Here is a 14682-nt window from a genome sequence, read left to right as displayed (position 1 = left end):
GGCAAGTGCTCTGCCACCAAGCTACGCGTGAACAGGTCTTCTAGCAGTCCTTACATATACTCAGACTATACATACGTTGGCATTAGTAATTGATGGGTTCTTTGAGATTTTTAAAAACTCAGCAGTTAGCTTAATTCCTTAGACAGTTATACTCCAGAACTGTTAAGATTTATAATAACATAAAAATACCTTCATCCTTAGTCTTTATCCACTCTTTAAAAGAGCCTTTCATCCAGCAAAGTGGGTCAGTGACTCAGCTATCCACATCCATGTGTCACACACAAAAGGGAGATGACTCAGGAGAGGCTGACGCCAAACAACTTGGATCTTTCAACTTAAAAAATTATAAAGAAAACTTGGACTTAAAGAAAAGTACACAACAGGGAATCATTTAGCACATTAGAACCAAATTCAAGAAAATTCACTGTTCTCTTTCTCGCTTTAGAGGTTTTCTAAACATCTTACAGCCTGGAAAAACCCATCATTTGCTGAACTTGCACTTGACTTTCCCCTTATTCAGGGGAGGAAACTGCCCACACAGTGGAGCAAAATGTAGAATACCTCAGTAGCCACTTTTGTCACTTAAGTTTCTTTTTGTTTTTCCATCAAATCAAGTGGAACAGAGCAGCACTTGTGTGTTTGTCACCAATCCTTTATTGAAACTGGTAACTTACACAGTTTATAGTAGAACAACAAAAATAATGTTCGATATGTACAGCCTTTGTATGGACTATCTGACTATACACAAGGCAGAGTGAGGACACCATCTAATCTTCATCATCATCTGTGCACACAGACACCAAACAGACGACATGTGCACATTACAGTGAAATGACATCACAGGGCCAGTGAAAATTCAGCATAATACAACAGGTACTGATCTATTGCGCATGGCATCTCCCTCAATGCCCAGCTCTTACTCAGTAGTAACTTAGGCAGAGTCTGAAGCAGAGATTGGCTGTGTCGCTATAAGTCTCTTAAGCGAGACGACCTCTGCAGATAAGTTTGCTATCCCCTGCTTCAAGTACAGATTCTCTGCGTCGGAGACTTTGTAGCCATTGTCCTTCCTTTCCACAACTCCAGTTTTGAAGCTATTCTGACTTTTGCCGTTCAGTTCTTTTGGATGCCAGTGTTCCGATTTGAGAGACCAATCTTGAATGTTCGTCACCTGCACTGAGAAAGGGGTGAGGGAGGAGTGCACCCCACTCGGGGCACTGTGCTTTTCCAGTTCCAAATGTCTTTTAGACGTCATGTCCACGGGCGAGGGGAGTTTTTGCGTGGCCTCAAACTCACTATCAAAGGCTTCCACTTTGATCTGCATGGCTTTGGCTTTGATCCGAAGCTTGTGTGGCAAGGCGGAAGAATTCACTTCGGGCACCTTCACCACGGCGGCGTGCGTGTGTTTCAGTTCCACTGGAGAATGGATGGGCCCCTTGGGAACCTGCTGCTCATCCTCCCCATCCGAGGCCTTGCCCACCACGCCCTCATCGGTCTCGGAGGTCCTCGGGGAGTTGCTGGAGGACCTGCTGGCCTGCAAGAGGGGTGGGGAGTGCGCGAAGGTGGAGAAGGAGGTCCCCACGTAGCTCTGGTAGTTCTGGTAGATGGAGGTGGGGTAGGCACCCCGCTCGTCCACCGGCTCCTGCTTGATGGCCTGGAACTTGGCATCGGGGCTGCCCCGCGCCAGTTCCGCCGAGGCCTCGGAGGCACCGGAGGGTGAGCTCTGCGGAGAGGGCGGGTGCTTGATGACCGAGATGCAGCCGGCCGCACTGGCCAGCGCGGGCTCGGGCTCGTCCAGCGCGCCGCCCCGGGACGTCTGGTACTCCTGGAAGTACACCGCCGCCGAGTGGCTGAGCTTCTGCACCTCCTGCGCGTAGGCTGCCGAGCTGATGAGCCCGAACTTCAACTTGAGCGACAGCAGCTCGGCCTTCAGGGTGGCGTTTTCTTCTCCCAGGGCGATCAGCTTGTTCTCCAGAACCAGGTCATTCAGCCGGCGCTTCTCCCGGGATCTTTTGGCAGCCTCGTTGTTCTTGCGCCTTTTTTCCCAATACATAGCATCTTTCTTCTCATCGGGAATGAATTCCCGCTTCCTGCGACAAGCCGAAGACTTGCTTTTGCCCACGCCGCCCTCGTTCAAAAGGAGCTCTTCGCCTGCAGTCAGGTCCTCCGACACTTCTGTTAAGGCCGAGTGGAGGACCAGCACCTTGTCCACATTGCTCGAAGTATCAAGGGATGTCTGCTCCTTTTTAATGTTCTGCATTTTCCTCAGCTGCATCAGAAGTCACTTTACCCTAGAGATGCGGTGGAGGAGAACCAGTTATTTTCCCAGTATTCTCAAACGCTGTCGAAATGGTGGCTTAAAATCCATCCATGTTCTTCAGGCAGGCTTTTTTTTTTTTTTTTTTTTTTCTTTTTAAATTGCATACAGTAGGGTCTTCGTGGTTCTCTGCAAAACAGGAAAAGACAGAGTTATTCATTTGGACAAATGTTTGTTGCTAAGCTCACGGAGAACCTTGCTAATTATGGGGATATATTACAAGCAAGGTTGTTTCCTTCAGAGAGTTGGCAATCTTGAATGGGAGTAAGTACCCTAACACCTCCACTGTAAAGCAATAAAGGACCTATCTGCAGGGGATTATTTGGTTCAGGAAAGAGAACAAGAATAAATAAAAGCACCTCTGCCCTGGGAGAAATAGAGGCAGTCTGTGTTTGATGGGGAGAAAAGGTCAGTGCAGCATGTCGGGTGGGCCATTACAGGAAGGAAATGACAGATCACCTTTGGTGGGCAAGTTTCTAAGTGTTTGTGAATAATTTGAGGTAACATTTACATCACTGCCAAGCAAATGGGCTCATCTCTTCAAAGGAACTTGACTCTGTAAACTCCTTTACCATCCGTAAACAACCATGATTACATATGGAATAAGACATAAATGGAGCTACATTTTTATTCCCACAAATCTAAGATAAAAGCCGTATCAATGACGGAGTTGCTGCTAGTTTTGATCTGCACCTTCATGTGGACATCAGTCACATCCTGACTGCCTGGAAGGCTGCCTCCTGGGCTTCTATCCGGCATATTTCATGAGATGACTACCCAGACCTGAGTGAAAAAGATTCCTCTCCATATGAAGCACTTGATGCAGGAGCACCTGTGGCTGTGACATCAGAAACCTTCGAACGGATTTACCAGACATTTAAGACTGAAACATCCAAAATTCTTTTTTGGGGGTTCTGAAAATTCTATGGTAATAAATGTCAGTTGTACAGTAGCTTTGGACTAAATCAGTGACTATTCAAAGGACTTTTCTTCTCCCCCCCCAAAAGTACAATACCCTCTTGAAACTTAACATCACTTTAAACCAAGAAGACATAATTATAGAAAGGAATTCTCTCAACTTTACTAGTTAGTTTGAAATAAAATATAAGAACTCAAAAATAGAATCATCAAATAGTTTCCTCTCCCATGGGTGAAATATTTATAATATGAATTTGGCCGGACACTGCTTTTTCATTCTTTCTTTCTTTCACAGCACTGGAGATGGAATCCAGGGCCTCATGAATGTTGGGCAAGTGCTCTGCCACTGAGTGCCATCCCCAGGTACCTCAAATTTGCTTTAATGTGAGAGAATACATCCATATTTTTGTGTATGATTCTTTTCATAGTGACCTCGGGTCTGTGTTTCTAGACTGATTCTCTGCCTGATTTTCTAGCTGGTAATGCTTTTTGCAAAGTAGATGTGCACAACTGTTTGCTCAGCACTACCCACCACATTAAAAAGACTGAATGTTTTTGCTTTCTCTCACTTTTTCTTTCTTATGCAGTTATATGACTAATGAAGTTTAATTTTATCCATCAGAAGAGTCTGCCAGTTTCTTTTGTTTTTTCCAGTAGGAACAGAATGCATGATGTAATAATTTCAGGAACATAAAGACTAAGGTTTCGTGCCATGTTTCTGTTCATAAAACTGAGCCAACACAGTCCAGGGAACAGCTACCCACAGCTCAGAGAAACCTGTAATTACTAAGAGCAAGTTTCTGTTTGCTTTTTGATAATGACACTTTAACGGGAAACAAGGCAAGGAGTGTCACAGCAGGCAATGGTGCTGCAGACATGGGGTCTTTCTATTGATAATGTAGTAAACGTAGGATTTCCTGTCATCTCCATTTGCGTTTTGTCTTTAAACACGAAAACCCCTCTCTCACGGAGCCCCTCTTCCTGCCACACTGTATAATCTGTCATTCAGCAGTCAGGTCTTCACCCTGAAAGTAAAATGACAGGCAAAGCAGAATAAGCAAATCTAGCTGAGGAAACCTGATGACCTTGATCTTTTCCAAGATGTCTTTACATCTTAGAATTCTTGCACCACATTATTCTGGGTATTTTTTCATGTGAAGCATTCCTGTTTTATGTATTTCCTTATCTATACCTGTCCTTAAAAAAAATCCTACCTCATTTACATACCCGGCCATTCTTAGCTGCTGTTCCTAAACTTTTCATGCTCTCTCTGCATCCAGTGAGCTGGGATCCTGGCAGCAAAGTGCATGCACTACACAGTTAATGTACCTGGTGCGGACTGGGGGCATGCTGCGTGGTAGGGAACTGATTGTGCTTCCACTTAACTAAAATAGGTCCAATTGTCTTAAAATTTCCTTAGCCCCTTTCTCCTGGGGTCTGTGTACTACCTGTCTGAGTTAGCATCTCTATAAGTTTATTAGTACACTAAAACCCACAGAAAGCCTCATTTCTTTGTAATCATCTTCTTCCTACTTGAATCTCGCCACTTGTCACTGTGAGTCTGTACATCCTATTGTCTATAAACTCAATCAGCAAATCACCACGAACTATCTTAGAGTATTTTCCGTAATATTATTTATCAAATAATCTTGCAGTGGTAGAGTTTATCAGCATTGTGAGATAATGGAGAGGCAGTGATTTCGTACACTGGGTATCTTTCTATGAGTTGGTCTTTCTTGTCCAACTAGAACAAAAGGCCTGAAGGGCGGAAATTAAAATGTATTTGCATTCTTCTAGCAACACTCTGGAGATAGGAGGTGCTCCCTTTGGATGGATGGTCTTCCATTTACCTTACAGAAGTGTTTTATAACAGACATACACAAAACCTTTGGAATGTTTTCTTTTTAATACTATCGAGTGAATTCTAAAGGTGTTATTCTACTTAACAGTTTTTCTTATTCATTACTTGGTTTGTTCAACACATATAGAGCACCTATTGTGTCCTGGGCACTGAGCTAGACTGAGGGGCATATGAAAAGGAAGGGGAAAATCAAACCCCAATGAGTACGGACTTCAGAGTCACAGGTAAAAGCCAGAACTGAGGTGAAGGCATGGAGCTCCACCAAGCTCAGGGCATGCACCTTGTCCACTCCAGCAATTCTGCCTTTTTCCAGAACAGTGATTCTAACAAAAACAATCATAACAGCTGCTACTTACTGAATGTGTACCATGCAACAGACACTTGGGGCCTGGCCTGCTGTGTTCCCCTAACCTTTGCAATAATTGTTTTCTGAGGAGAAAACGAAGGCAAGCGACTTGCCTGGTGTCACACAGCTGGCTACAAGGCAAAAGTGAGATCCCAGCCCAGCCAATAAAGGGACCACCCAGGACAGTTTCCTACCTTTCTCAGAGTTGCTTCACATCCTAGCAGTGCTTAATTTTACTAATTCTCACTTCTCTGCTAGAATTTAATCTCCTGAATCTTGTCTGTTAAAACAGAGGAAAAGAAATAATAGCTGTGGATATTGACACCTGTGGCTTTTTTCTGTTTTTTGAGAGAGAGGGTCCTCCTGCCTCAGCCCTCCTGAGTGCTGGCATCACAGGCATGCACCACCAGAACCAACAACCATGACTGGCCCTCTTGTAAAAACAAAACCAAAAGTATGTCCTTTTTCCACATGAGAGCTGGTGGCTCTCTGGACCTCGAATTTTGTAAATGGAACCAGCTAAACTACAGAGAGGTTGAGTGCCTAGCGAGAGATCACACAGCAGTTAAAAGCAAGAAAGGGCTCTGGACTTTATTTATATCCCTTAATAATAAACTAAAGGCAAGTGCAAAGGAAGTGTCCAGTGCCTTCCGGAAACACCAGTATTTATGCTAACCTAATGACTTTATTTCAGGCCTCAATATTTTCCTTTATGATTAATGTAATAATTACTTCATCTGTGCGTCATCTTTTCAAATCAACATTTAATGCTGTGGCTTATTAGTCACTGCTTATGTTTCTTTTTTGATGAATAACTGACACTAAATGCCAATTCTATGATGTTAGCATATGTAGCACGATTAACTTCATCACACCCATTAGATGAGAGACTGTTTCTTAAAAACACAAACAAAAAAAGAGAAATTCAAGAGCAGGCATCATGACATGCCAGCTGACAGATTTTTTTCATGATCCAAAGACGCCATCACTACCTAATGTTTTTTTATATTACGTCACACTGTTACTACAAGGAGTTGTGTTTCGTAAACCCAGTTTATTTAAGTCGGATGACCTAAATGTCGTTTATAATTAAAGTAAGACTTGCTGTAGAAAATTCTGAAAAGAGCACAAGTCTACAACTTAAATTCAAGGTCAAATTTGCCCTTGAGGACTCACATAATATTCGTAATAGCAGAACTGTATCTTCGCTCATCGCTACCTGATCTCCCACTCACACAGCATTTGATAATTCAAACTCTTCACAAAACAGAAAAGAACGAACATTGAGTCAAGCATCTAAAATTGCACTTGTAGGTTAGATTTCAAAAGCCACTGTAAGAATATTTCATTAATCACCTCTTTAAAGGGTAAGTTTTGGGACAAATTGCTTCTATTATCTATTTGATTTTAAAATTCTATCAATACAAGATAAAATACAATTTGATGTACCTAGAGGTTTAGAAAGCTTCTTATATAAGTATCTCATTTTCCTTCCAGTCTCTGAGAGTACTATTTAGTCTTCTCAGATGCTAATAAATACAATATTAAGAGAAAAAACTCTTTTCAAGGTAAGCCTAAGTTATTAAGTATAAACCATCTCTCCACTAAGCGGGCAGGTGCTAATTTTTCAGACAAGTGAAATTTTTATTAAAGAATTTTTTAAAAATCCATCAATTCACAGATCATTATAGTTTTAAAGTAATGATACTGGCAAAATGTTTACACTTTCCTAGTGTCAGTGAAATTCTGTACCTGTGTTCAATGAAATGTGCCACTTCTTTTTATGGATAAGGGGGGAAAAAAATCTAGTGTTTAAAATAAGCATGATAAAATAACTACAGAATTCACATTTCTAATTAGAGGATGATAAGGGATGAAAAACTCAAGAGACACTGACATTGCTAGGGGCTTTTCTAAGAAAACTGTCAAACCTCCAAGTGGAGGCTTCATAATATAGCTCTGTATGGCAAGCAGAAGTTAGGGAGAGACTGGTCCTTGGTGGACCCGGGAAACACACACACATAAACAGTATTACACTTTGCCACAATCTGGCCTATCACAGCAGCAAACTGACTCACTTTTTCTATTTGAAAATTAGACTACTTGAAAATTAGATTTAAACTTAGTAAATATGACAATGCTGCATTTATTACACACCACTGATGCAATTTAGTAATTGAAATGTGAAATAGTGTAACTTGAGATTCTCGGTAAGAGGCCAGTACGTGTAACTTAATGCACAATGAAATTATTCTGAAGATTGCACAAAAGTACTTACTCACTAACACATCCAAACAATGAACCTCATGGCTGAAGAAAGACAGGGCTCACTACAGACGGAGTGGGGGCGAGGAGAGGAATGGAACAGTACAGCATTTAAAAAAATCTTTAGTAACACATTTTTAAAAAATTCCTATGCAAATTCCAAAATGGGGACCATTACTATTCTTGAAACTTTTGAAGATAATTGCAGTCTAGTAACTCCTCTGAAATCTTAAGGGAAACGACAGTCACAAGGTTGAAGGAAATGCTGCAAGGACAAATACTGCTTGCAACATGGTGCAATGACGGCAAAAAATGGTGTGTGCTGGGGTGGGGCATGGGAGGGAAAGTTCTTGAGTGCTCCCGATTCTTCTCAGCTTGGCTTTTTGATTTCATGTTCACTTTCCAATCAGCAGATGACTGCAAATACCATGTATTTTACTATGTCCTTTATGCGAGGGGATTTTTTTTTTTAGTTTATTTTGGGGGATTATTTGAAGTCTACTTAATTACAGTCTAAGATCTTTAGAAAGTTAATAAAAGGCACCTCGTTCTGATAACTAAAAGAGGCTTATAAACATCACTGATTCCAGTGAAACTGGGTCCTCAAAGCACAGTTATTAACAAATGGCATCGAGTAAATCCCTACTAAACTTAAAAACAAGCTTATGCTCTCTAATTAAAGCCATATGAGAAACTTTTTTTTTTTAACTACAGGAAAGTTATTTGCAAAGAAATGTGAGAGGTAATTGGGGGTGGTGGTAATAAGAATTCATTTTGAAACTGAAAAGCTCTTATGTAATGTCTGTGATCAAAGGTCAATGTCTTTCAACATTCTCATACAACGAGTCCGATCTGGATAAAAATCAACTCAAATATAATTTAGAAAAATAACAGGATACCAAACAATGTGTTAACCCCGTGAAATTACAGGCATACCTGACAAAAACAAGAAATGAATATTATAGGAAAATTCAATTACATTGTTTGTTATATTTGAATTGAATCCCAAGTGTGCTCTCATTCCTCAATACGAATTAAAAATAAACAACTTTTAACAGCATCAATGCCATCTGGATTACAATGGAAATAATGAGGTATGTGTGGTTTTTAACTCGGGTAAAAATAAAGCCGAGGCACTATGACCGCGCTTTTCCATCCCATGCTGCAATCACATCTACATCTCGGAATTGACTCTAACCACCACAGCAAGGTCAACTAGACAAATCCACTCAGCATGAGTCAGGCTCATTGCTCAATGGTGTGAAAGGCTCTCACAAAGGGTTTTAATTTTCAGGTTGTTGCATCATAGTGATGTTATAATTGCACTTCACCAAGATAAGCCCTTAGCACAGAAGAGGAAACTGTTTCAAAAACTAGAGTGAGTGAATTCAAGGAACAAAACAGAAAGGGTTGGGGGGGTGACAAGCAAGCCTCCCCATCTTTCCAAACTCTGGTCTGGGCTGTAGCTTGTTTCCTCATCTCTAAAGAGGGGATGGTGACCAAGCCCTCCACCTGTGCCTGGCACCCGCAGAGTGTTTAGTAAACTATTTGCTCTTCATCTCACTTCTGCAGAATGACCACTAGCATGGTCATCAGGAGGCAATGATGTCTACTAGTTTCTGCCACTGGCCATTCTTCCTACAGCACTGCCCTTTGTGGCAAGTATTAGGGTCAACCAGGTGCAGTTCTCTTAGGTCAAAATCAAGAGTCAAATAACAAGGGTCTAACAGGGCTTGGCCACGTGCATCACCAGCAAGACTGTTCTGGGTTGGGGGTGGGGAAGTCCTCACCAGACACTGATGATTTCAGAGCAGAGTTTTAGAAGCAAAGATGGCGCAGGCCTTAGAAAACAAGTCACAGAAAGTTCCAGGGAACTGGAAAAAGCCGAGCTGCTCCTGCTATCACTAACTCATCTCTCTGCTCTTTCAAACAGTTCCCCCAAAACACTAACCCACTAATTTTGGGATGTCTGAGGTTTCCTGATCCTGCCAAGAATTCTCTTGGTATTGAAATTAACACAGAATACAGTTTTTTGGGGGGTGGGAGAAAGTATCTCAAGGAAGATCTTTAACAGGCTCAAAGCTAACACCAATCCTTACTCCTACTGAACAGGGATTTGGACAGAAGAAAATGAAGGTGAGCGTGTACATATGAATTCTGGGTCCTGGTCAGTTAGCAGATAGCATTTACGGAATTCCTAGCAACTGCCCCGCACCGCACGTTCTCTACCCTCAGTTTACCCTGGAGGACCATGGGAGGCAGGGCGGCTGCTGCGGAGAGGCCAGGCTGCCTGCGTTCTTTGGACCTCTGGGCGTGGGTTCTAACTGAAAGCGGAGTGTAACAAGAGGGAAACTGGTTAGGGACACGGGTGACGAATAAGATCCCCTGGAAGCCAAGTTCTTGGTGTTTTCAACGAAGAGCAGCCTGCGTTGATAGGGCTCTTGGAGAACATATGCGGTATCTCCAGGAATATACTGAGTTACTGCAGGGTCCCAACCTTGTAAGTCTCCAAGCTAGGATGAAAGTACTACGCGGTACTTTTACCGCGGGGAGGCAGCGTCCGTGTGGGCGCTTTGATTGCTTTATTTTGAACTTGGGAGAGCCGAGCTCTCTTTAGCCTTTGCCCACATAAACTCAAGATACAAACTAAAAATGATAAAAACCTGGGCTCTACTGGCCACAGTGAAGCTGGGGGCGGGGGGGGGGGGAGGAGCCTTTCCTTTCCATCCCTATCCACACTGGAGCGTCCCACCCCACTTTCTATGGTGTGGGGACATTTGGAGGTTTTCCTTTTCAGTTCAAGAATGGAGAAGCGCTCGGCACTGAGATGGTCAGGACTGCGGGAACAAAGGTGTCCGTGGGCTTCGGAACCTCGCGGTAAAAGGCGTGGAGTCAGCCCTGAGACTGCCTGTCTCTGCCTGGTGCGGGCGCCCGCCCGGGTTCCCCGCTCCCCGCTCCCCGCCTCCCGCGCCGCAGCGAGCCTGGAGCGCACCCGCACGGGCCAGCGCGTCCCTCGGCCCAGTCTCCGCGGGCCGCGCCCCCACGCTGCGCCTCTCCCCGAGACCCGCCTCCTGTCGGGTGGGCGGCGCAGCGGGGCCTCGGCGCCGCGAGGACCCCCGCGCCAGAACAAAGGAATGTGGGGAGGGGGCGGGGAGCAGCGCCGGCCACCGAGCAACCCCAGTGCAACGTGCAACGGCCTCTCAGGGGCGCGTCCGGAGTCGAGGTCCCCGCCCGACGCAACCCAAGCCCACCATCCGCAGCCTGGGTTTCCAGCTGACTCCACAGGCCTGCCGGAAGGAGGGGCGCAATGGGGCCATAGGGACGCGCCCCTGGAGGTCGCGATCGGAGGGTGGCGCCACGCGGCCCCCTGCAGGCCTGGGGCTCCCACCCGAGCTCACAAAGTAGGTCGGGATCTGACGCTGGGGGCGTGGAGGGACAACGGCGACTTGGAAAACGACTACAATTATTTGGGGCAATAAGATTTGTTCCAGGGGCAAATCTCTCTAATATGTCCCCACTCTCCCTAAAAATAACACTGCACTTTACTTATGCAAATGTTAAGAAAAAAATCTGCTGTAAGACACACTATTGTATACATATATTCACAGCAATTACACTAAGGTAAGAGTCCAGGAAGAAATTTAATATCTGGTTACTTTACATATTTATTTATCCTCATGTGAATAAAACTAAGTTATCTGGACAAAAATACAATCTACTAACCTATATGTTTCCCATAAATTATATCTGGTCTGGGGGAAAAAATACGATGTGAAATAAATACTTCTGACCTCATTAGCTGTTGTTATTTACAATAGCCAAGAACAGAAGATGACACTTGGCCATTCCCTGCTGTTCTCAGAGAACAGCAATTTCCTAAAGTGTCCTTTAAAAAGATAAATGGGAGCCAGCAGCATCCAGCAAATCACTGGGCGCTGCGAAATGCCTTCCTAAAAATACAATCTTATCAAAGGTCTCCGAAGGCGTGGAGTTAAAACTACAGCAAATGGCCTTGAACTTGTATTTGCACACAGCCCTGGAGAAAACACCAGAAATAGCACTGAGGCCACAATTGTTAAAATGTGATAGGGCTAAATTTAGAAAAACGCACACTTCATTTAGGGCAAAAGACACACATTTGGCTGCATGACCTAACTCACGCTTAGCCGGTTGTCTACTTTCCTGTTTAAAATATCCTTTTAAAAAAAAAAAAGCCCTGTTATAGCGACATTCTTGAACACAGAGATTGTCCTACTTTCTTTGTAGCAAGATTATAAAATCACGTAATTAGCTCTCTTTATGCTCAACTGCCAGCAAATTCGGCAGTTACATAACGCAACATTTCCAGGAAACTAGTATGTATCTGTCTTGCCGTGTCTGTAAAAGCAATGACAATAAGGTGAGAAAAAAGGCTGATCGAATGGAATGCGTTACAGTTCGGAAGGTGGGGAGGTAAACGTCACAATGGTTCGCCCCAGATTTAAAAATAACAGCTCTGAATGCTTAAGGAGAGAGCCCCCTCTCCCCCCCCACCTCCACCCCGTACGCAAGAGCAGTATTCAATTCCTTCCTTTTTGTATTTCCTAAGATCCTTTTAAACCATGTTTCTTTGGATGTGATATAAATGTAAATAAGGCTCTAATACCCAGCGCTGCGCTAAATATACCAAATCATTGCACACACGCGCGCATATTCCCGTATCTCAGCCCGTAATCCGTGGGTAGATTATGCAATGTAAGAAAGGACAAATCCCACAACCTTCCCGAGGGCTTGTAAAACAGGCTGACGACAAACAGGGTGGAAAACGTCTGTGCAGACACAGCGGCTGACACAAACAAACGCCGCGCAGGCATTCTGCGAATGCCGTCACCATTCACGCTACCAACCCTCTTTCTCAACAAGCAAATCAAGACTATTCCCAATTACTCAACCCTCTCCTCTCCCCCTCCCCCTCCCCGCGCCGCCAGCCCCGGAGAAGGGACGAAAAAGGAGAGACCCAAGAGAGGAAAAGAGCATCCCCCCGCTCCGAAAGGGCTCGGCCTCCGCTTAGCCTCCCTGGCGCTCTTCTCTAGCAAAACATCAATTTTCCTGAAATCAGGAGACATTATGCAATAGCACCGGGGGGTGGGGGGGAGCGCAAACCAGCCAGGACTACGTGCCGGCGCGAGGGCGCTGCAATCAAAGCAGCCACCTTAAGGTGGCGAGTCCCATCCCGACAAGGCAGTAAAAGTTTATGTAATGAATGCCCCGCACACACTTGCCGCCGCCGGCCAGCCCCGCGCACCGCCCGCCCGCCCACGCCCCGCGCCCCACGCCCGCCGGCCGCGCTCTCCGGGAGCGGGCGGGCAGCAGGCGCAGGGCCCCCGGCCGGCGGTGGGCGGAGCGCTTACCGTGTTCCTGTTCTCGGGCCGGCGAACCGGGGCGGCGAGGAGAAGAAAGGGCGTCCGAAGCCCGGCTGGCGGCGCAGGAGATCGGGGATGGGTCGGGCCTCCGGGGCCGCGGCGGGCGGCGGCGAGGGCGCGGCGCGGAAGGCGGGCGGTCGCGCCGGGTCCGCGGGCGCCGTGGCCGCGCCGAGAGATGTGTGTTAGTAGGTCAGTTCCGAGCGCCGCGCTACGTCGCCGCCCGCCAGCCCCGCCGTGACGAGCGACCGCAGCCCCAATCGCCGCGCCCGCACCCGCCCCCGGCCCACAGCCAGTGGCCGCGGCCGGCAGGGGCGGGCTCCGCGCGGTCCCGCCCCCCGCCCCACTCCCCCTCCGCCGTGGCGCCACTACCAGTCCGCGTCCTTCCCCGCAGCCGCCGCCCGAGCGCCCGCGAGGACCCGCGCCCCGCCGGAGGGTTGCGCAACAGCGGGTGCTGAAGACCTGACTGGGGAGGAGCTCGGGACCCCGACTCTCGCCGCCCGCCAGCCGGCCCGCCGTCGCCCTCACGCCCCCGGGTCACCGTACTGGCTCCGTGCGCACCTCGTTCCCTTGCAGAGTCGCTTTTTGTCTCCCCGAGAGCCGCAGCCAGCCGGGCTACCTGTTGCCAATCGCGGGCTGCGGCGAGGCGGGTGTGGCAGGGATCTCGGCCGCCCCTTTCCCCACACACTCGCGAGGGGACCCCTGTCATGGGGGCCGGCAGGAGGGACAGCGTGGGGTGGCGTGCTGAAGGAAGGGGTCATGACGGCGGGTCCGAGCTGCGCAGCGCCGCGCTGCGTTAGCGGCGATTAAAATGCCCCCGCGTCTATCCGGAGAGCCGCTGGGAGGAAAGCTCAACGCACCAACACCGCCCCCTGTACAATTAGGGCGAAGACGACGGCTGCAAAGTTGTTGCGTAACACGACTGGGAAACGAGGCTCGACCAGGTCCATCTGTCCCCCACCCTCGACCACGTGGAAAGGTGGCCCCGGCGCGTGCGGCTTTCTCCCAGGACCCGAGGGTCCGCGGTCTCGATGCGCCCCGCCGTGACACCCACCGGATTTGGGGCTGGGACTTGAGAGGACCGCGAGGGGTCTCTACGGACGATCTGAAGCTCTTTCTGCCCCTTACAGAGTGTAGTACCCCAATTCCCGAGCTACTCAAGAGACATAAAGAGACTGGAGAAAGGGCACCTCGCTGGAAATTCGTAAGCCATCCTGTTGGAGTGTGTAAAGGAACAGGCACACATGCCCCGACCTTACAGATAAATAGAGGGGCAGTGCGGGCCTTGGCGAAGGGAGCCATATTACCGACAGTGAGTCACATACTTGGCGAAATAGCGAACGTTGCCAATGGCGAGGACCTCCCAAGCCATTCCCCCTTCCCTCAACTCTGTTTGCACTTTGTGAATACTGAACTGAGTGCCTCCCTGATTTTCCACTTCCTTTTCCTCTCCCTTTTTTTTGTTTGTTTGTTTTTGTTTTTTAAAGTAAACACCAAAGAGTAGTGCAAACTCACAAGTACCATTATCTGCAGAATATCTCTTGGCTAAAAGGGGGGTTCTTTTCTACCTCCCACGTTC

At 46.8% G+C, this 14682-nt stretch overlaps 1 protein-coding gene across 2 annotated transcripts; it reads right to left on the bottom strand.

Moving 5' to 3' along the window:
• Positions 1-631: 631 nt before the first annotated feature.
• Nfil3 (nuclear factor, interleukin 3 regulated) lies at positions 632-13862 on the bottom strand. 2 transcript variants are annotated; one of them, XM_074052361.1, is made up of 2 exons: positions 13723-13862; positions 632-2443 (listed from the first exon to the last, which is right to left on the bottom strand). In XM_074052361.1, exon 2 carries the CDS (start codon positions 2270-2272, stop codon positions 932-934), a length of 1341 nt encoding a protein of 446 aa, XP_073908462.1. In that variant the 5' UTR covers positions 2273-2443; positions 13723-13862; the 3' UTR covers positions 632-931. The 2 variants fall into 2 exon arrangements, with proteins under 2 accessions (XP_073908462.1, XP_073908461.1); XM_074052360.1 differs by lacking the exon at positions 13723-13862 and adding an exon at positions 13095-13275.
• Between the last annotated feature and the right edge of the window lie 820 nt (positions 13863-14682).

Source organism: Castor canadensis, chromosome 13, assembly GCF_047511655.1.
Source record: "Castor canadensis chromosome 13, mCasCan1.hap1v2, whole genome shotgun sequence".
Classification (NCBI taxonomy): Eukaryota; Metazoa; Chordata; class Mammalia; order Rodentia; family Castoridae; genus Castor; species Castor canadensis.
The sequence above is the reverse complement of the archived record's forward strand: the minus strand, read 5'-3'. Positions and strand labels throughout refer to the sequence as shown.

Coding starts and splice junctions, on each gene's coding strand:
- Nfil3 (XM_074052361.1), bottom strand. CDS start 2,272: ATGCAGCTGAGGAAAATGCAGAACATTAAAAAGGAGCAGACATCCCTT.